The sequence below is a fragment of the Anopheles ziemanni genome, chromosome 2 (assembly GCF_943734765.1).
Source record: "Anopheles ziemanni chromosome 2, idAnoZiCoDA_A2_x.2, whole genome shotgun sequence".
Taxonomy (NCBI): domain Eukaryota; kingdom Metazoa; phylum Arthropoda; class Insecta; order Diptera; family Culicidae; genus Anopheles; species Anopheles ziemanni.
Window position 1 is genome coordinate 62952773 of NC_080705.1, and position 22508 is coordinate 62975280.

The window sequence follows — 22508 nt, forward strand, 5'->3', positions numbered from 1 at the left end:
CGTTAAGCGGTGAGCGGGAGGGGTGAGGGTTTCGAATATGTCGACCCCGTGGTGGCCGTAAACTTGTTGCCCCCGAAACATCGGGAAAACATTTTATAGCCCATCCATCGCGTCGCGACAAGACTTCCATTTTACAAACGACAGCTGGAAAACATGTTCCACGACGGGGCGTTTAATTATGAACCCATTTTGCGGTTCAGACGGCTACCACTTCCGGCTTGTAACGGGGGAAATTGCGCTGCGGCGATAAAAACGGGCTGCATGAGCCGCGCGTTGTAATGGAGTTCGAGCCGGGTCGTGTATCGGTTCGAAGAAAATTCATCTCACGAATTTGATGGGCTTTGGCTCGAACGGGACGTCTATCTATCGACCACATGCTAGCTGCGGTGGATGGACACAATTTGCCCTGGAATGACCAATTTCCGTCGAGGGGATGCATTTATGCATGGTACCGGTGGCAATTACAACGCTGCTGTAAAGTTGACTGATGCCGCGATCAAGTTCCATTTTATTGATCACATGTAGCAAATGTTTGCTCAAAAACGTTAGCGAAACATTTATGTTTGGTAATCGACTGAGATGAACTTCATCGATACTTTTGGCCATTGAAATGAAAGTCCTACGTGACTTTATGTTCATTTTGGATCGTTCAAAAATGGTCAGGAGGAAAGGAAAATTAATTCACAACATCAAGTTTCTACCGTTTTTTTTTAGATATTAGTCGCAATTCCATTTCCCGCTAACCACATTAAGCGAACAAGCTTCCGCACGATCAAATCGGAAGTAAATGTAATAAAAACCGTCTTGCCCGGTAATCAACATTACCCGATGGCGGCGTTCCATTCACCGGTGCTTCTCTCCCTTTTCGGTGAAATCGCTGCGACCATTTGATTTGCATGGTTTCACCGGTCGCCAAAATTGTCCCCGTCTTTCGTTTCGCAAGGATGGAAAAACCCGTGGGCCCGGCGGTGGGGATGATTTTAATATTCAATCGTTCCAGCGCGATACCATTACGGGGAAGCTTATCGTGCGACCGGTCCGGGCTAGATTGTTGCAAATTTATGAATCACGACAGCGAAATTGATGGCAAGCGTGAGAGGAATGGTAACGTTTAGCGGGCTTCATCCATCACCATGGCGTACCATGGAGTCAATAATTGGTTGGAATGGTTTTAAAACGGCTGCTTTGAAAGCGTCCCTGGTCCAATTGTGTAGGAATAAGTATAAATGCTTGAAACAGAGCCTGTGGTGCGATACTATTGAAGCAAATACAATAATGAATGCGGCGTTATTCGTTACAAGGAGGCTTTTCATTGACTAATCATCGTTGCTTTGTGCTAAGTTAATAATAAGTTAATAATAAATTTTCAGGTTAAGTTTTAGATAGTTCACTCTTTGGGAATAAATCTGGGATAGAAATGTCACCTTGTTCTCTCTACAGAAACAGGAAAAAAAAAGAAAAACATTTCGTTTTTAACTGCGAGAAAGAAATGTGTGATATTCGGATAAATTTGCCAGCAATGGTTATTCTGTTGAGTATCAGATAAATAATAGCAACGGAGTACTAAACTTAACGTTATCGAAATAAGAGATCAATTAGTTGACCACAGTCATTTCATTTTACCCTGTAAATTACTGGTGGTTATTCCACTGATAAAACAATTTTGCTATCCACAATTCAGTTCTGCATTCGTTTGATTTATTTTCATAGTTTTGCATTTATTTTTCTTATTTAATTTTGACTAGAGTTATTGTTCATGTCAGTTTACGTTAGATATGCTCAAGTAATGTATCATTGCGTTCGTTATTATATGAACCAAACACAGTTAACACTACAATACAATGCTTTGAAATCTAGTCCAAATGCTTTTCAGCGGTCTTTTCGACCGTTCTATTTAATACGCTATAACTTCGTGATTTTTCAAGATTTTTTAAAATCTATAAACGGCAACTTGTTAGTATATTTATTAACTATCTCTTGGCGTTTCTTTTTTTTTCTTTTGATACACCTCTTCATCATTGGTTTAGCTCGGTGTAAAGCAAAGAAGACCGAATTGAACCGCATTTAAAATCTTTTCATCATTAGTTTTTCAAAATGTCCAATTCAATTCGCCAGAAAGCTAACATAATATAACTGATAAAATAATAATAAATAATTTCATATTTTGAAGATAACAAATGATGCCACAAATTGACCTTGATGATGTGGACTTTTTGAATTTTTCCGTAGGTCGTTTCCGCCCTGTGCTTTGTTTTATTATTCCGTACGTGAGCGTATCAATTAGAGTTGTGTAATTCCGATTCACATTAACGAATCTGAATGATTCTTAGCATCGTTTTAGAGATTCGGAGGTTTCGGAAGACTGACTAAAGTTTAAAGATTCGAATCCCAACAGATTCATGAATCAATCTAAATAAATCTTAAGTGAAAGATTCATATGAATGAATCTCGCCTAAAGATTCATAAGGCACAAAACTAGTTTTAATGCGTTATGCGGGAAGCCTTCCTATGCAAATGACGTTATTTGTAATCGCAATGTATTTGAGTTGTAGTGCATCCTTGTTATTTATATAATACCTTTTGCAAATAAAAAAAAGAAAAGAACTCAAATTCGGTGTTTTTTACTTTACACCAGATTCGCAAAAAGATTCCCAACAAACATACTAAAAAGTAACCGTTCACAGAACTTGATTCTCGGAACTTGTCGAGCAGATAAGAGAAGGGCGGGGGGGGGGGGGGGGGGTTGGGTTTTAAGAAAGTCATTTTTTTCAAATATTCAGCCGTTTTAGAGATAATCTACTACATATTTTAGCTTTTTTTTTATGTATGGAGTTCGGTGTACACTAAAAACTCGACCAATACTGAACCGTCACTTCTGAAACTTTTCACACATTAAGTTTAAGTACAGATGTTGTTGAAGGTTTGTTTGATCACTATTTTTTGATTAAATTATCTATATTTTACAATTTAAACTCAGTTTTACTAACACAAACAAAACAAGCATGTAAACAAATGTCAAGGTGTATCCAACATAGCTACCCTAAGGTTTATACATCATGGGGAAATTCATGAAATTTCATACATTTTAATATGTCGTTATTTTAACTAATAAATTAATTCAAACTTTCAAGTAAAGAGTAAAATCATAAATCTTTTCTCAACCTTTTCTTCACCGAGCAATGCCGGGGCGTCAAGCTAGTAAAATATAAAACATGATTGCGTTCAAAATTACCGTTGTTTGGGTTCTACTTTTAAGAAAAATTACTTTTATTTTACATTTGATTTATTTTTGACATGTGATTTCCAGTTCCATCAGGCTGTTTTTAATGGTTGGTAAAATCCAAGTAATTCTTTTCACAGTCCCCTTTGTCTATGAATGGTAAACACTACTTTTCCAAAACTGAATTGATCTTTATTCTCTCCTAAACCATTCCATTACCAGCCGGAACAGAAGCAAAAGAAAGTTCCCCCCGGTAAGTCACATTTCAAACGAAGCAAACAATTTCCGCGCAGGCACATGGCAGTCCGGCCGGGTAGCGGGCCCTTTGAATGCCGGTTGACAGTTGTGTGATGAAATTTATATTACCTATCGCGTCGACGTGATGAAATTATGTAAATTACAGCATTATAAAACGTGACACCGGTGTTGAACTCTCGTAACTGGAGCGGAGGTAGGGTGCTCTGGGAGGACAGAAGGACGTTCCGAGTGGGACGTATCCCGTGGTCCGGATCCATTTCTTTCACTCCACCGACGGGAGTGTGTGTGCGTTATGGTTACAAAGTGGAGTGAACAGTTTTATGAAATGTCACTCATAAATTTACCGGCCCTTTGTTTTCCACACCGGACTTGTCTACGAAAGCGAGCGAACGTTAGGCGTCCCCTGTCCAAAATGGGACACCTTTCAGCAGTTTGCACCGTGGAAACTAGCCTGGACACTTGGAGCCTTTTTTCCGAACACACACCGCCCGTTGCTTGCTTGCTTCTCGGGCGGGAGCTTGTCACAACAAGTGTCAACCCGCTGGACCTGGTCAAACGTCGAATGGAAACAAACTGTCACTTGACCTCGGGCCGAGTGCTGGCAGTTTCGGGACAAATGTTCCACCGGTCAGCGCGAGTGGATCACCCGGGCTGGACTGCTGTACCGTCTGCCAACCTGGCAATAGACGCAGATAGATGGATGGCCAACGGCTGGCGATGAATATTTATTTCGCCAAGACGTGGCCGAAAGCGCGCGGAGATACTGGTGGGAGGGGAGAGGGGGAGGAGAGTTTGTGCATCATAAATCATCGCGAACATCGTACCACAAGCCAACCCTCCTGGAACCCTCGTTGTCCCACTGTTCGTCGAGGCTTAGGTGTGGGAAAACTGTCCGACTCCGACTCTCGTGTCACGCAGTTCCGCAGCCGTTAAGTTTTCCCTCCCCCTGCCACCGTGCACCGGGGGTCCTTTACTCCACTCACCCAGCCTTCCGGTGGATCCGCAGTCAACGCCTAAATCGTCCCAGAACGGCTTGCCGGGGAGTTGGTACAAAATGATGAATGGTTCACAGTTTTCATTCAATTTCCTCACAGTTGGCACTCCAGTGAGCGAGAGGGAGAGGGAGAGCGTTCCCGGTGGGGTTATAAAGCACGACCGAAGCGTGGCGGCTCGTTGCCAAGTGGCGTATACAAAGTGCTTAAAATGTTACCGACACCGGGGATATCTGAGGAAGCATTACCGGCAGTGTGAGGCATTGCGGCGTGGAAAAGGAATGCTGCTAATTTTCATTCGTGCTCGAAAAAAAAAAAACACCACCATCAAGGGAGGGAGATCCCCCCGGGAAGGTTGGGTGGAAAAACTCCTGGAGACGATCTTGGATACGGTAGAGAAATATTGAAAGTTGTCACGGGACGGTGACTCGAAGGCTGAAGAATACATTCGACCGTTAGGCGATGAAAAATATGCTTCTAGGTTTTCCACCGAACCTGGCTTAAAAAGGCTGATCCACCGACAAGCTGAATGGGCTGGTGGGAAGAGGAAAGCAATAACCGTTACCCTCATCGCAGCCTTTGGTATATATGTATGTGTGTGTATGGGTATGTGACTATGAGGCCCAAGATCGTGTCCGGTTGATAGCGGAAGGTCTGATTAATTTTATCAGCCATCCATCGGCACTGGCTCTGGCTCGGGACGAATTGAGCTGTGCGGTGCGCATAAATTTGGTTTTCGGAACACTTCATAATAAGCTTTTAAGGAATGGCAATTTGGAATCGAAACTGTCGGAATCCTATTTAGGATGAAATATGACGCTACAGGGAGTTTAATATTAACATTCTTGCTCCGGACCAATTTCGGCGCAACTACCGTAGCAATCGAGTTGGCCACATCCGTTTGCCCATCACTCATCGCTCGGAGGTTATCATTTCCAACGCGTTTATGGGTTTGATGTAAAGGGATGCTATTTTTGCGAGTAAGATTTGCTTCTTTATACCCAAAACGAAATATCCAATTTCACCCCCACGACTTCCCGGAACTGTGTCATAATTAAGCAACGCCCAAAGTGTTGATACCGGCCTTGGTAATATTTGTCAGGATTTCTGATTCAAATCAAATTAAGTTCGCCTAAGGATCAAAGCAGGGGCGTAAACCACGATTTATGGATAATTTTTTCCAATCCCCAAACATCGGTTTGGTTGGGTTTTGTCCTTCCGAGAAGCTTCAAATGGCAGGATGTAAGCTAGACAATGGAAGGAAGCTACCAGCCAAGATCAGGATTAGTGCACTTGGATATTAACTGATCTTAATCAGCAGTAAGCAATAACTTTTATTTTATTGTAAAATTACATTTTTTAAGTACATACTTAAAAAAAATATGTCGGTGGCAGTAAAGTGGCCTTACGGTCCTTGACCGAAACATTAGCGATAGCCGAAAAATCAATAACAAATCGGGTAAGGATGATTTTCAGTTATTGTGAGGCTTTCACAACTAAATGCTACTCGGTTTGGACTTTAAAATGTTGGAATAGGTCCTACATTTAAGTGTTGTGAATGTTTTTTTCCCAAAACCAATGTGAATGATTGGTTGTAGGTTGTAGTAGTTGAGAGGCATAAGGAGGGTCAATTATATTTGACCCGTTCAACTGCTCCGATTCTTTTTGCGCATGATTTACTGTGGCCAGGTATGTCCAAATCACTGGATCGTGACTCTTTATGATGTTTTCTAATTAAGTTACTTATTTCCGGAAAGCACTGCACATTATATACTTCTCCATGCGCCGGAAGTCTTGACAAGAAGAACAGCGACTTTGTGCAAATCCTTTTCGCTGATTTTCAGCCACGATATAGCGTTCTATGGGAGTTAAGGGACCCCAAATCATTTTAAATGTACTGTAACAAGCTTCGAAAACAACATAAAGTACCAGAGTTTTTTTACCACTCGTCGCCGTCTGGCTTTAAATAATCTTTGGTCACGTGGTCCGCGATAAAACTAGATGTTTTAACACACTATCTAACGTAGATGGTTTTATGTTTTGGCCTCGGCAGATTCAATTTAAATGATACAGTTGTCAAAGAAATGCTACTCTTGATTTTGATTTCAACATAAAGTTGCTAGCGTTTTCCGTTTTTGCATGAAATGTCGTTAAAATTTGCCATTTTTTTTAATGCATACGTTTGGGTTCATTTTCATGTTGGTAAATATTTTTCTGATCTAGGAAATTTGTGAAACTTACCTGACATTTCAGGACCGCCGTGTTGCCCGACATAACGTACTCATCGTGCACTTGGATGTTGTACTTTTGGTTCACAACTGGAAAAAGAGGATGGAAAGAGAGGTTTGTTAGTAAACATCATAATTTTTAATTTCAAATAAGAAAAGTTTAGAACATTTATCAACATCGCGTAAGGTCGGGGCATGTGCAGGAAATATTCCAGCAAACAACCACAGAGATGTGGTCTGTCAAGCTGAGCTCAATCTACCCGCACACAATTCCTCGCAGAAGCGTTTCTACCATCCATCTCCTCACTACCATCACTGTGTGCTTGTGTGTGTGTGTGTATGTGCGTTGCCATCGTAACCATCTCACTCTCCCCCCCGAGGGCGGTGTGTGGGTCGAGGTGGCGTAAAGTTCGTAATCGTAATTTTATTTCGTAACACAAATCACACCATTAACCTACTCAAATCGAGTGTGAAATTAAATTTCCCTCCGGGGCCGAACGCAAACAAGGAGCTGACTCGAGGCGACCGGGAAGTAGCGCCAGCACAATGGACGCTTAGGATGTCGTTGTGTGCTGTTGGTTTCGGTCTGGCGTTCGTCAACATTCCCCGGGGACACACCAGCCACTTCCGCCGGTTGGTGGAACATCATGCCGTTGCTGTGTGAAGCGCATGTTGGAGAGGAGATGGCCAATACTAAGCGTCACCTTTGTATGGATATTTAAAATAGATAATTTAAATTGCCATTCCTTTGTTATTATATTTTTCTCTATAAAGTGACCTTCTTTTCGTGAGAATGCAATACAGCGTTGGTACTTTTTTTTTCGTTTTGGACCTTTGAAGTGTGTGAATTATTCATGTTTGGTGTAATTTTAAATATGTTACAATAATTCACAATTATTTCGAGCGAATTTTCACAATCTTTATTTAGCGAATTTATTTATTTAGCGAATACAATCCTCACAAAAGGCTAACTTTCTCACTACAAAAAAAAAGATTAAAAATCATGCGGGTTTATGTATCTCCGCGACACTTATCTTGTCTTTTAATCACCGCAATAAAGAATTTAATGTACTCTCTCGCCGTCCCGTAGCTTTTATTGGACTCAACTTTAGAGCCTCGTTTTAAAAGCTTCCCGGAAGCGAATGGTAGCCCTCCGTAATGGTCCCATCGACCGAGGGCGCGTCTGCTGCAAATCGTTCGATGTAACTTTCGCACTTTATAGTTATCAGAATGTGCCGGGTCGCCCATCGGAAACGGTTCCATCGAGATCGGTCGGAGGGCTTTTGAATGAACGCATGAAATTAACTTTCGTACCCAATGATGCCCGATGCCTTAATGATATCCTTTCGAAAGGGAAAACTTGCTCCATCTCGGGTCCGGATAGACCGGCCGATGCAATCAGGGTGATTCATGCACTCTGCACATCTAGAACTGCACTCAATTGAATGCGAGAAAACGGACGATGCGTTCGTAAGGGTCTGACCGAGTGTGTGTTTCCGTCTGATGAAAGCGTTACCGCTGGTAGTCGTGTCGGGTTCGAGTGTTTGGGAAAGTTTTCTATGCCACTCACATGAAGCACGTTCACAGCGGCCTGAATCAAAGGTAAATTTACCTTCTGACACATGCCAATGACAAACGACTTTGTTTGACAAGATAAAGCACAAAGGTGATACAGTTTCACATTGCTACCGATTTCCTTGGAAAAATCCGACGAAAATTCATTTGATCATTTTAAATTTATCTCGACAAGATTTAGTTTACAAGAACTATATTTTTAAAATTGTTGAATTATAAATATTCTTAAATTCGCTTATTAAACGATATGTTGTTTACAATTATTCTACTATAAGTTTTTTAGTAACATTACAAAGTATTCTGAAAGCAAGTGAGTGTACAAGCAATTTCATTATCTTGACGAACTCTTATAGACAATCCCCTTATTGAAGTCAATTTCGTCTAGAAATCCATTTGATAGAGGGCGCCTATGTCCGATAAACGGTATGGTGGTTGGATTATGAATTGTGTAATTGTATTCTATCGTAATAGCTGTTGTTTTATGAAACTAAAAATTTAAATCTTTGTCAAAATTTCAGTCCTACATATTTAAAAATAATCATATTAACAAAGCTTGTGTATGTATTTTGTTTTACAGTTTTAAATCAAATTTTAACACTCAATTCTTCAGTATTGGAAGTAGTAAACTTACAGTGACCGGCAGGAAAAAGTGCCCACTTTGAATTTTGCTGATTTTCGCTCAATATTTTTTTCTCAATCCAACTAAATATACTGCAAGTATTTTTCGTATATTGATCTACATATTTCATATAAGATCCACTAATGAGTAAGCGAAAACAAACATATTTTGATTTTGAGAAAAAAATAATAAAAAAAAGTATCTAAAAAAACAGTGACAAGGAAAAGTGCCCACTTCAGTTATTCATTATTATACATAAAAATAAGAAATAATAAATGCATTTTGATATTTTATGTGTTCTCTTTTAGCTTGTACAACATGCTGAAGGCGCTTTGGCATGCTTTCTACTAGGATTTTTAGTTTTTGGGGACTTTATTCTTCTCAAGCGCGCATTAGAGCTTCAAAATTGTCGTTTTTATTCGATACATCAGTTTTGTCCACCCTGGCATCGAGAACTGCCCACAAATTCTTAATCTCCTGCTCTGAGGAGACCATTTCAACAGTTTTGTCCGACAAGACGGGAAGAAAGACTTCGTCTTCTTGGCAGTATGTCGAACTTGGCCCCGCCGGGCTGCGTCGAACTTGCCCCCGCCGGGAGCACGAACTTCTCTTCAAGGCCCGTCAGGATCAGTGAAATCTCCAGATTTTGTAACAGGATGTTTATGTTTATGTTGTAATGTGCAGTTTTAACACCGTTAATGTTCCCAAGGCTCCCCACTCCACTGGACGAAAAACAACCCCAGACCACCATATTGCCTCCTTCATGGCATATTGTGCCCTGGATGTGGCGAACCTGCAGCATTGCCTCCTTCGATCTGCACTGTATACGTTCATGCCATCTTCGATTAAAAAGTTCAAATTTTGATTCGTTAGACCACAGAACCGTTTTCCAGTACTCTAGAGGCATAACAGCATGTTCCTCAGTGAGCTTAAGACGCTTGGCCGTATTGGCCTTACTTATATAAGGGCGCCTCCTATCAAATCGGCTCTTTAACTCGTATGCAACAAGCCGGCGACGGATAATTCTTTCAAAAACTGATGGCTGAAGTATTTCCATGATCTCCCTGACAGTTACTTTTGAATTTTTCTTGACCTCACGAATTATTTTAGCGTCCATGCGCGCATCTGTTTTGCGCTTGTCTCCTCTACGAGGGCGATCCTCCACCGATCGGTGCGTTTAAAATGTAACTATGAATTTTCCTACCGCTGCGTTGTGGATTTTGTGCTTTGAATAAGTTACTTTAATGTACATAAGTGCCATACAAAATATTTAATGCAATTTAATTTCTCGTAACACCCAAATTAATAAGATACCTAAACCTAATATAAACCAATTGTATATTTACAACCAAACATAAATTAAAACGTGATCATACGTGTATAAATGTCAGAAATAGTGCTAACAAACCTAAATAATATTAAAACGCAATAAATTGGTTAGCCCTCAGTGCAAAACTTTATGCAAAACTCGAAATTTCAAAGTGGGCACTTTTTCTTGTCACTGTTTTTTTAGATACTTTTTTTTATTATTTTTTTCTCAAAATCAAAATATGTTTATTTTCGCTTACTCATTAGTGGATCTTATATGAAATATGTTAATCAATATACGAAAAATACTTGCAGTACATTTAGTTGGATTGAGAAAAAAATATTGAGCGAAAATCAACAAAATTCGAAGTGGGCACTTTTTCCTGCCGGTCACTGTATGTATCTACAAATTCTGCTCGCGCGCGTTAAAGAAAGGACGCGAAAGGATAATTTGCGTTAAAGAAAGGACTGGACGCAAAGGACGACCCCAACGCAAGTTTCGCTTTTAATGTCTTGAAAACGGCTGACACTTTTACAACTTAATAAGGCTTTTCTTAAAATCCAACACTACATCCAACACAAAAATTACAGATTTTTCTGTTCAGCCAATTTTTAAAAATAGTGAAGTTATAGTGTTTTCAAAATAGGGGTTAAAATGACCCTAAAAAGTATTCGGGCAAAATTCCAAAGCAATGTATTCTAGTGTTAAAAGAAGTTTTTTGTCGTTATCTAGTTCTTTTGCTAAATTTTCCCTGTCTCATCTTAGTAGGTACTGTATTTGCCCCAACATTGATTAAGCTTAAATTAACAAACTCCAAAATCGATTGCAGCCACAAGTGAGTACCACAACAACCATGCGCTCCATTTGAGCCATCCAATTAAATAAACCGAATGCAATCAGCAGGAAAAACAAATAAACCGTTCGCCGGGTCGGTCGAGAACTCCGGCCAGAGGACGTCGACCCGCGCATCAGGTGAGTCGAGCTGTCCGAGGTGTGGCAAGGATGTGTTTTTTCCCCGGTTTGCTAATCTCTTGAGGTCGTACGTTCGGTGGCGTTCGGGGAGAAGGAAATCCACAAATTATAACTTCCGCAGTAAGCGGCGCATGGAACTTGCCCCGGACTCGAAGTTGTTTGTTGATGCTGATAGATCGTCTCCGAGCCTTATTTGCCAACACCCGTACGCCTTCCCCGCACGTCTTTCGCTCTCGCCATTGTTGTTTTTCCTTGTGTAGTCTCAGTACCGTGGATCATTCGGTTGGGTCTTAAATGAATTAGTTTATCGCTTAATCAGAGATCCCATCAATAAAAACGGTTAATGCTTATCCGATTAGGTGCAGGGGGGAAGGGGGGGAGCAAAACGAGCGTGGAAAAACTTTCCCACAAAGCCGTGCCGACCGCCGGCGAGGAAAACTTATTCGCTTCGACGCGTGGTATTTCCGCATGGGAGATGTAAGCAGGGCGTTGGTTTCTTTCGAACCGACCACAAGGGCACACACCATACACACTACATAGATCATCGTAGTCATCATCATTCGTTGTCGTCATCATCATCATCATCATCATCAGTACACTGTGCTTCTGATGGAGCACCATTCCGTGCCGGGTTTGCGCTGGGAAACAGTTCTTGGAACCCGCTACAGAGCCTGACGTTCCTCGGGCGCTGTGGGTTTGTGTATGTTTTTCTACATCAAACACTTTGTCAACAAACCCCTTAATCTGATCAGCAGAGCTCGGCAGTCCGCCGTGCTTGTTTCTCCCTGGCCCGGGAAGGAAAACCCGGACCACGGCCGGACCGGCCAATTCTTAGCTCGCTTTGTGCGTAAGGGTTTGTGTGGCATGAAGATGGTTTCCTCCCAGCTTGACCTTCCCCATCCACCCTTGATGCGGAGATAGGGAAAAAAGTTTCACAAAAGAAAATAATTTCTAGATGGAATCGCACCGGCGAACTTCGGCTGAATTTCCCTCCTGCAGTTTTCGCCGGATCGTTTGTTTTCCCCGTTTTCCTCGATATTCTTTCCCTCGCCAAAGGGCGTACACCAACATCAAAATTGGACCGGTCCGGTTTTGGTGACCGCCTGCTAATGATACGATCGTGCTACGGTTCGCCTGCTCGAATCGTGTCCATTCCGCAAAACGATTCCGGCGAGGAAAAGCAAAAGCTCCCCCCACCGAAGGTTTGGTTCGACCATCCGGATGGCCACTGTTTGCTCGACACCCGGAGAGTTGTGCCACGGAAACAGTGTGCAAATAGCAACCCGAAAGGCCGGAATTGAATCCGACTGGGTCCGGGTGACAAAGGAATGCGGGTGGCTGGTGGGGTGGTAACAAAGCGAACAGAAAAAATATCCTCCACCCAACCCGACCCGTCGCAAAGACCTGTACTTCCGGATTAAAATTTAATTATTCAACTCATGTAAAACGACAACCGAAGGCTTGGAGGGAAACTCTTTCTACTCCGATGGCAAGTCAGCGCGGGCCCGGTCAGATAACGGCCACCCGTCTGGCAGGGGAGTAAAAATGCGCCTAAGAGGATTGTGGATCGGAAAAGGGGAAGGAACAGGCACGGAGCATAAAACATCAAAATCTCTCGGCTGGAATCCGGGATTCCTCGCTGCAGTCGGAGACAACGGTTCGGGTGACGTTGTTTATTCAGTTTTACAGAGCAAATTTACGTTCCCCGTACCGAGTGTCTCGTTTGTCCGAACGAGCGAGAAAGTTCCTTGTGGAATAGATCCTCGTGCTGCCAGATCGTGGTACTCTGTCGGGGATAAACTTTTCCTCCGCCTTCGATGGAAACTCCTGTGTACTTCGACCGGAGCAGACACACTGCGGTTGGGAGAAACTTTCACCATCATCATCCATCTGCAACGACGTTCGGGGTTTGCAGCTCTAAATATGTCCTTTGAAAGATTAGTTTGGACGGAGTCAATGGAAGATATTTGTGGAGTGGAACCTTACAACAGTTCCACTGCAACCAAAGGCCTTCAAATTGACGCTCATACCAACAAGCAGCGGCTACTACTGCGACAAATGAGTGAAGTTTGGCAGGATTTACTTTGCGTTCAGCATCGTACAGTGGTTGATTTCGGTTGGTATACAAGAAAAAAAAATCAATAAAAAATAAAAAATTCAAAATTTTACAAATTTTACAATTTTTTTCAAAAACAGTTATAGCACTACGGTTATTAAATCTAAGTGGGATCAAAAGAAAATTAATTGTGTTGGAGCATGTAAAGAATTTACTATCTTAACTAACAGTGTTAATAAATGAACCATATTATACAAATCCATTTGCTAGTAATGACAAAAGTTTTTTTAACGATTTCATTAACGAACAATTTTCTAATTACAGCAGGTGGTGAAACTGATTTGAAAATTTTTTTATTGTTCGCTTTGAAGATTATAAGCTACTAAATTGTCCATGGCACGAGATTCCATAGGGAATGCCGGAGTGATACTATTTATTTTCAATTTGCCTGTAATCTTTTAACACTTTGTTGACGGGCGTTTTTTTCCCAAAACTAGCTGCTGTCACCGGGGCCAGCCGCTCCGGTAACGAACGACCGATCGAAACGGATACGACGAAACGAACCAAAAACCCGTATGCTCTACTATGCAATGGTATGCGTGCAACGTACATGTCCGTCTTTCCGTCCTCAACGTTGAGTCAAAAACAGACGAAGATCTTCGTCACCCGTCAACAAGGTGTTAATAAACTTCGCTTTTGATCGGCTTATTCCTCTGCGCTAGTGCCACTGTTCTGTCGCATACGATTTTATCGGACGTGCTGTCAACATGATGCATAGAATTTGACAGATGATTTTATCTGTTCCGAATTAAAATTCCGAAATTGTTGGATGTCAGATTTTGTCGTACGATGGGATAAAAATAGTTTCGATTTTTCGTCGTATACGAGTTTATCTGTCAACGTAGCTGAGTTTCATTACATAAACATAATTAAATTTGCCTAACTTTCTTAAAAACTTGGCAGTTGGACGTCGGATCAAATCGTATACGACGGAACTGTGATACCAGCCTTTAAGGATCATCAGTCTTTGCATACCTCCTGAAGCACCGTTCCGAACTAGCGAATCTAAAAAACTGGTAATAATGAATTATTCCCTAAGCTTTTGAAAAGAGTTAACCACTGTGCAATGGGGAGAAAATGTCAAATAAAACCAGATAAGGGCCTAGCGGAGAACTACAAGACGGCAGACGCAAGGATGGCAAGTCGTGTGAATAAGCACGTTGTGGCGCGCTGTCTGTGCGGGCTGTTTGGGAGAAACTTTGAGTAAATATCTTCAACACCATCATCTGCAGGGTTTCAACACCCCCGGAACGGTGTCCCATTCTCTGCCGCAGAAGTCCTTGCTGCAAGTGTCAGCCAGCTAGAGGAACGGCGCCTGCTTCGGAACTATGACAAACTTTATCCATTTTGACTATCACCTCCTCCCTGCCGCATTTTCTCCCAAGACAGCTCGAAAAACAACAGTTTGCACACAAGTTGCTCTCAGTTCCCCCGACGTTCACAACCTCAGCTACCTTCGCGCGATGATGATGTTGATGATGACGAAGGTAGTTCGGATGAGCTATCTGCCTTCGGCTTTTTCCCCTTTCCTCAGAAGAGTGTCGCACAACTCTTTGATTACGGGAGACCGATTATAGACCCGGGTTTAATGTTGCAGCGGGGTTCTAGGGGCGTAAAACGGGGTGCGGGTAGCGAGACTTTCAACAACTTCATCAAACGCGCCCAAACTTAAACCATCTCGTCGACTGTTCTCCAACGACGGAACGGGTAGCAAGATTGTCAGCTCAGCTTTCGGGCGGAGATTATCAAACCGGTCTATCGCAACGACGCTTTCCTCGGTGCGAACCGATTCTCGGTGGGAGGTGTTGAAGTTGCTAATGTTGCCATACCTCACCCACCCTCCGAGGCATTTGCTGGGAAAATCCATCATTTCGTCAGAGTTTTCATGCAGTTTCGCTCGGAAAGATCAGAACTTTGTGCCCAAGTAGCTGCCGATGAAACCGGAAGATGAGGTACTACAACATTTTTGGTACGTTTCACTTTTTTCCTGTTGTTGCTCTTTCGCATGTACACTCCCCGTAAACTCTGACAACGTCAACGAAGCGACTAATCCGACCGGATGGCCAACCGGGGGAGGGAGGGAAAGAACTCGGTATGTTCCAACATCGAGGAGAGAGAGGGAGATAGAAAGCGACTCCACACCCACATTTCCACTGACTTCGAGAGGTAGGCAGTTTTTAACTTATTGCAAATGCTAATGAATGGAAAATCCGTGTATCCCCAGGTTTCCCCCCGGTTTCGGGTCCACCCGTCGACCCCTCCGATGCTCCGGGGATATTCAATTCCACCCGAAAGCTTCTCTAAACTTCCACCTCGCCCACCGGCTTTAACAACGCTGCTGCCGGGTGGAACTTTCCCCGGGAACAAGTGGTCCAAAATTAGGAACCAAACCATGTTTGAAGATCTGAACGGCATGGCGAGGTGGTGGTGACGGTTTCTGTGTGTTCTGAGTTTTTTTTTGTTGGACTTTTCCGTTTCAGTACTGTTTCGCCCGGCACTGCCTTGTTTTGCTCTCGACATAATCCTACTTTACCGCCTCTGCACACATTTTTCTCCATCCACCGGCTCGAGAGACTTCAAACAAACTGCAAACCAACCGGCTGGTACTGTATACGTCGCCAGGAAAAGCTTCTAAATAGTCACCGTCCTCAGGGACGGACTTCCCAACACACATAAACACACCGAAAAGTGTAGTCCAGAGCTGTTTCCGAGCCCGTCAGATGACGCTGGATTGTTTGGGAATAAAAAGTCAAGCACCGGAAAAGTTTGTTGTCAGTTTTTCAATACGATTGCCCCCGCTTTCCCAACTCACTTCGGTGATTGGTGAGCATTGGTGAAATTTATATGTAAATTGTTTATAATGTATTCATGAAGCAAATTGCGTTACTTTTGTCACTTGGCCGTGTGCCGTGTTTCCCTGCCAAGCCTCTGATTATCGCGGATTGTCGCGGCATCTGTTGTGGACACTTTTCCGGCCATCTCGGTGATCGGTTCGAGACTGTCAGCTTTGGCACGGTAGGACAGGTACTTTTCCAGCGAACGGAGACGTTTCCTCGGTGTCACTCTGTACGTTCGAGGAAGAACACGCTCGGCCGAGACAACCGAAAGCAGCCGAAATTGAACAAATCGAGTTTTCCGACATCCATTTCACGGTCGATGAGAGATGAGAGATCAACGAGAGGTAAATCGGAGGGCGCGGGATTAGTAGGAAGGCCGCTGGGGTGGGGTGTGGAGGTCGGGGCGACTGTTTACTAATGGAAAATGATAATAATTGTTTCGCGTTAGTTCTTGAGCACCGGCTTAGGAGGAAAGCCGCGGGGAGGTAATTGAAAGGTGAATCTAATGAGCGTGAATTTCTTCTGGAAGCTCCAAGTTTTTGGAACAAATTAATTTTTTATGTGGTGTAAGCGATTTAAAAATAGGTTAGAATTAGCTTCAACAATTAGAGGACTCATTTGAATTTTTACATGACACTATTTTCATTACCAGAAATACATAAAGCACACTACATTTTAGAAGGATATTTGTGCATTTGATACACAAATAGAGTGTGATTTCAGCCTTTAAAAATCTCTCTTTACGATCGTTTCAAACGGCAGGGGATCAATTATTTATATCGATTTGATTCAAAACTTAACAAAACGTTCATGGAAAGGTAACCTTTAACATGATTTAAAAAAATAGGGCCGCTACATTGTGTTCGAAACCCGAAACGTATTCTAAGAAAACTGTTCTCCCTGGAACAAAAAGCCTGTTGATTTTCCCGGAAGGATCCAATCGGAATGTTTCGCGGAACATTAAAAAATCATAATTTTTATTAACCTTCAAGTGTAACGATTAACTGTGGGATCCTACGGTCTACAGCTAAAGAGCATCCTGTTTGTTTTCCGTTTAATTTTAGAAGGTAGAAGGTAAGGGTGCCAGGGATAATGTGCACCATTTAAATAAACTTCTGAATTTACAATAAACTTTGTTAGTTATTGTTGATCGACCAATTTGGATCATTAAGCTTCAAAATGGGTTTGAAGCAACAACCATTTTTCCAGTTTTGCAAAAAACTGAAAGCACTTGAGCTGTGGTCAAATGCATGGTGCAATAAAGGAGCGATAGGCTCCAAAACAAATGCACAAAATGCACCATTATAGTGAATTTTGGATCCGTTCAAAAATTCAAAAATATTCCCGTGATTTTGCAGGAGGTAATCAGATTCAATGAATTGCATGCAGTTTGAATCTTTGATTCAGAGATCGAACATCGATTTTTGAACAGCTTAATCCTTAGCAGAGTGGTCAGTAAAATTACATCAGAACCTGTTTGACCCGGTAACATTTTTGTTTTATTTTAATTTCACTTTCCTGTTGACGTAGATCTGTCAAATTCACAGGGTGGATAAGTTTTGCTTCAGTGCTCATATTACCCCAGCCACCCCTACGTTTTCTGTTTTCCTTCTTTATCATGTATATTTAGCTACTTTCTTGAGATTTGAATTTTTCTTGGGTTTTTTCGACTGAGGAGTAATCTTGTGGGTTTTTGTTCGAACCAAGGCATTTAATTTAAAAATGCCTCTTCAGTCAAACAAAGTACCATCGGGCGAGGAAAAAGTATTTCCCCGAAATGTATCGAAAGTACGATAAATTTAAATGTAACACTGAGCAGCAGCGCGTCATGTTTGAATTTTTAAAATTTATTTCTTCAGAACCACCCAAACTGCCCAGGTGAGTTCCCACTCCGCAGAAGCTTTCCCATGGTGACATTATGCGTCAATTACGGTTCCCCCTGAAGCCGGTTTCGAGCCGGCGGAGAGCGAGCTCAGGCAGGAAAAAGTACTTCAAAACTAATGACAGGCGCTAAAGAAGAGATTTACCGACCGTGCTGCAGCGTACCTGCCAGCCGAGCCGTGGGCCATTAATCATTTGTTTTATCCTTCTTTTCTTTTTCTTTTTTCATTTTCCTCCTACGTTCGCCAAGTCTTGTGGCCACCGGCGGTTCTGCCATGTCACCGTGGTGGAAATGGCATTACTTTGAACGCTTGATCCTCGCCGGAGACACTTTCGACGGTGGGCGACAGTTCCGGGTGTCTCCGGAAATCCCCCCTAAGTATTCCGTGTGTTCCGGGGGCGGATTTTTATTAACCGAACCGTTACCCGCACGGGAACCCCCCTGAGAGTCTCCCTACCCTCCTCGACCCCGGTGGAAAAGCGGAACCCTGGATTTTATACATTTTTTTGCACTTTCTCCACTGTCCAAGCGACTGTTACCTTTTTCAAAATACTTTATTATCGTCCTATCCGCGTCGGCAAACGCACCTGTATCCGACAGTTTCATTTTTTTTTGCATTTCCCATTTCCCACCCCCTCCACCCAGGGGATGGGACGCCTTTTGGTGACCCTCTTTTACTTCCCATTATGATCGCATTTCCGGCGCATCAGTGGCCCGTTTTGTCATTTTGAAGCTCCCTTTTTTTACTTCCTTTTCAGTGATCTTGCCGTTGTCCTGTTCCATTGTTTACCCTCCCGTTCGACGACCGGTTTCGCAAGGGCCGCATTTCCCGGGGTCAGCCCAAAAAGGGTTTTCGCAAATAATGAAACAATGAAAATCATTTCAATGTTTGTCGCGATGCTGTTGGCCATTTTTTCCGGCTCTACTGTCATTGTTCTCCCCGCCGCTTAAGGTCGCTTTGATCGTACGACCTGGCGCGTATTATGGCGGGGATTTGTGCTCGGTAGGGGTCGAGGGATTTTTTGTTGTGTCTGTTTGCATTTGTTCTTTTCGAAGGAAAATTGAACAGTCCTTTCTTTTTCTGCCCGAGCTTGGGAAAATCTTCTAGGCCCAGGCACCGATCGGAAAAGTAGCAGAATAGAAAAGTAAATCGAAGCTCATTTCGGCGCCGAGAACTTTTATCTCGACAGCCGGAATCTTTCGACCCGGCAGGCCTGTTGCTCTCTTTCCGCTTTCCTCTTGCCTTTCCCCGTCCTATCACCATTACCGGCTGACGAAAAATGAAACGGACGAACAGATAATCGGCTGTAACAAACGGTGGGTGGAAAAGCGGACCCACAACCCCGAAGTCAAATCTTGTTCATCAAACCTTTCTAGTGGAATCGATTTTGACGGGCGCGTAGCCCTGTGAAAGTACAATGAATTTACGCCCAAACCAACACAACGACACTCGGGCGGGGTGGGAAATGGGGTTTCGGGAAACATTATAGAAAACTTCGCAATTCCAACCTCACTTTAAAGAGCCACCGACTCTCGAATGCGGCATATCGGCACGTTTGAACGGCGACCGTAATTGAACCTGGCCCGCATTAGAAAAGCGGTCGGGAAATGGTTCCCTGGCCGTGCGGTAGGTGCTGCAAATGACCAACCTTCATCCTGCTCTCCTTGCTTCGTCTAAAAAGTGGATCGTCTGGAAATGACTCTCGGGATGGTTCTTAGCGTTAAATGGTCACCAAACAAACCATCAAATGGCACTTTTGAAAGTTCTGTTTCTTTGCTCACCTTTCACCTCCCTCCTTATCCTTCTTCACTAGTCTTCGGTTTTTCCAAACATATTGAGAACGATTTACCCAGTCCTTGGAGTGTTTTTGAGTGGATTTTTCTTGGTCGATTTTCAAGCATTTTTGTGCAGCTTGTTGGTGGCCATGACCACAGGAAAGGCTCAAGGATGTGAGTGTTTGCCAAGGAAAATGTACAAAATGTAGCATGAAAAAAGAAACAAGTACGGGGTAGCCTCTTTAATGCCCAACATGGGAACATAAGAATGCTTAAGTTCACTCTCGGGGAAAGTTGTGACCAGTTCATTTAAAATTACACTTTTAAAGACTCGTTACGGGCCATTTTGTACTCATTTGGGAAATAAGTATAATTTTTGCTAGAATTATACGTTTAAAGAATGCCTGCCCGTTAAGGGCTTACGAGACTTTTACCCTATGTGTACGTGGATAGTACGCTCGGCTGTCGCGAACCCACTCCCCCTCCCCCTCCCCTCTCGCCGGACGTTTGAAGAATTTTGTCGCTGAAAAAGGTTCGGTTTTAAATAAGATAAATTTAAAAGATATATTTAGATATAAGAGCATTTGATAACAAAATTTGTGTTTTTTTCTACTCAAACCATGAGCGGCATGATATGCTGTCGATGTCCTTATTACGTGTTCAGTATGTTTGATGTTTTACCTCTGAACTGAAGTGAACTGTGTGTTGGGAAAATCAGCCGAGTTATATTTTTTTTCTTGAAGGAAGGATAATTTTTGTAATTTATCGTTTCTTTTACAATCGTTAGTATCGTTACTTTTACAATCCTCAAATTAAAAGGCCTGTGTGTTGGGATGAGGTATCAAGCTCTACTATTTTGAAATGCTCTTGAAGAGTGCTTTTTTTATGTGAATGGAACTCGAACCGAGGTTATCCAAGAGCAAAGCTGTAAGCTTATTCTTAAATTGTTCATTCGTATGAGAAAAGATTTGTTTTTCAATTGGGATTTGAACACCAATCCTCTGCCACTAGAAAAACCCAATTAATGTTGAACTGTACGCCATTCGTGAGTGACGATAATCGGGAGAAATAACAGATACATATGTCCCTGTAAGCAAAATGGGCTTCCTAGTTTTTAATATGATAGTAGTTTCCTAATTTTTTTTTTTAATATTTTTTTCATATTGCAATGTTCTGTACTTCCCCCATGTACCTTACCGCTTAAATTATTTATAAGTCTAAGTAAACTCTATGCACCATTGGGTATGACCCAAAAATCTAAGTAGGGTAAATGTTCTCTCTCCGAGCTTCCCCGGAGCTTCGAGGTAGTAACACATAAAAGCGAGTGTAAATAGAAATACAAGCCACAATCACAAACATATTAGGTGTTTATATTCGTCCGCCTTTCTTTCTTTCACTTTCGCCGCGGCACTAATTTCCTTCTGTATCGAAATATCCCACGCGAAAAGGTGTTAAGGTTGCGTTAATCGAACCGGTCGCACAGGGCCTTGCTGACAGCGAGTGCAGAGATGTTAAGAAAAATGTGCCTCGAATCGGTGTCCGGGGATTCCGATCGCCAGAATCCGAAGCAAAAGGTGAAGGTCCGGCATGCTGCTCCCTCGTGCCGGGGCTAAATTAATGGATAGGGTGGCTTAGCCTCGGTGGCGACGGTGGTCTTAGTGATGCGTGCTCGGTGATTTATGCGTTAGCTGCATCGAGTGTTTTTGTTGCGAACCCCCCCGGGTCCGGCCCAAGGGTAGGCGAGGAATTAGTTTTTTGTGCTGCGTGGTACTTATTTACCGGATCACAGTGAATCACTAACCCTGGAGGATTGTTTTAACTTATGTCCTGTCGTTGGCAGCGAGGAAAGAAATACGATGCCCGCACGAAAGGGTGTTGCCTTTTGCCGTGCCGACTCCGCCATGGGAAACATTTTCTTTTCGATTCACGAACCATCCTTTCCTTGCACGCTATAAGTGAACTAAATAGTCAACAAATCTTATGCGAATGCGAAGCCGAAAGCCATCCCTAACAAAGATGTTGAAAAAAATGTGCTTCTGCATAAAAACAAAATGACTCGCCAGGGTGACGGAATTTTCCACTTCCCATTTTTGGCCGGAACAATGGTACGCCTCCACCGCTTTTGTTCTCCCCGAGGGAGAGAGGAAAAGAAAACCTAAGCGACGACAAACGCAAGTGACAAGGGTGAGAAAGGCCTAACTGAAGCTGGCAGCGCAACATTTGAACAAATGATCCGTTAGAACGTTTCTGTCACTGCGGCCAAAAGCGGGTTTCCCAGGAGAGCGAGTCGTGGAAGTTTTGTGGGGGCAAAAAACCTGTCCCCAAATAAACGTGGACAGCGTGGTCGGATCTGTTGTCGGAACGGTCACGGCAGGCCTTTTGGTGGAGATTTTGGGCCTTTTTTGTCCTTGCTTTCGCTTTCGCCGCCTACTTCTACTTCGCTCACCAGTTCGTTAGGTAATTCAGCGGAAATTACTTAGGCGTAATCGCAAAGCGGCTTAATTAATCATCCGACCGGTAGCTCGAGACCTCCCTGCCGGAACAGCCACAGTACGACCCTGGGGTGCTATACGCCATTCCGCCACTGTTCGCTCGGGCCTAGCCCGATCACCGAACGCCATCAAATTAAAACATAATGTTGCGCGCATGCTTTCCCCGGGAAAACAGAAACCGATGGAGGTGTCTTCTACGACGACAGCCCTTCGCAACACACTGCCTGGTATG

General features: G+C 42.9%; 1 protein-coding gene across 1 annotated transcript in view; it reads right to left on the reverse strand.

The window, feature by feature from the left end:
* LOC131294340 (cell adhesion molecule Dscam2) overlaps positions 1-22508 on the reverse strand; it is a 65107-nt gene that overhangs the window by 18954 nt on the left and 23645 nt on the right. The window contains exon 3 of the mRNA XM_058322389.1: positions 6712-6788. Coding sequence (XP_058178372.1) covers positions 6712-6744 — 33 coding nt within the window. The 5' untranslated portion in view covers positions 6745-6788. The remainder of the gene's footprint in view (positions 1-6711; positions 6789-22508) is intronic.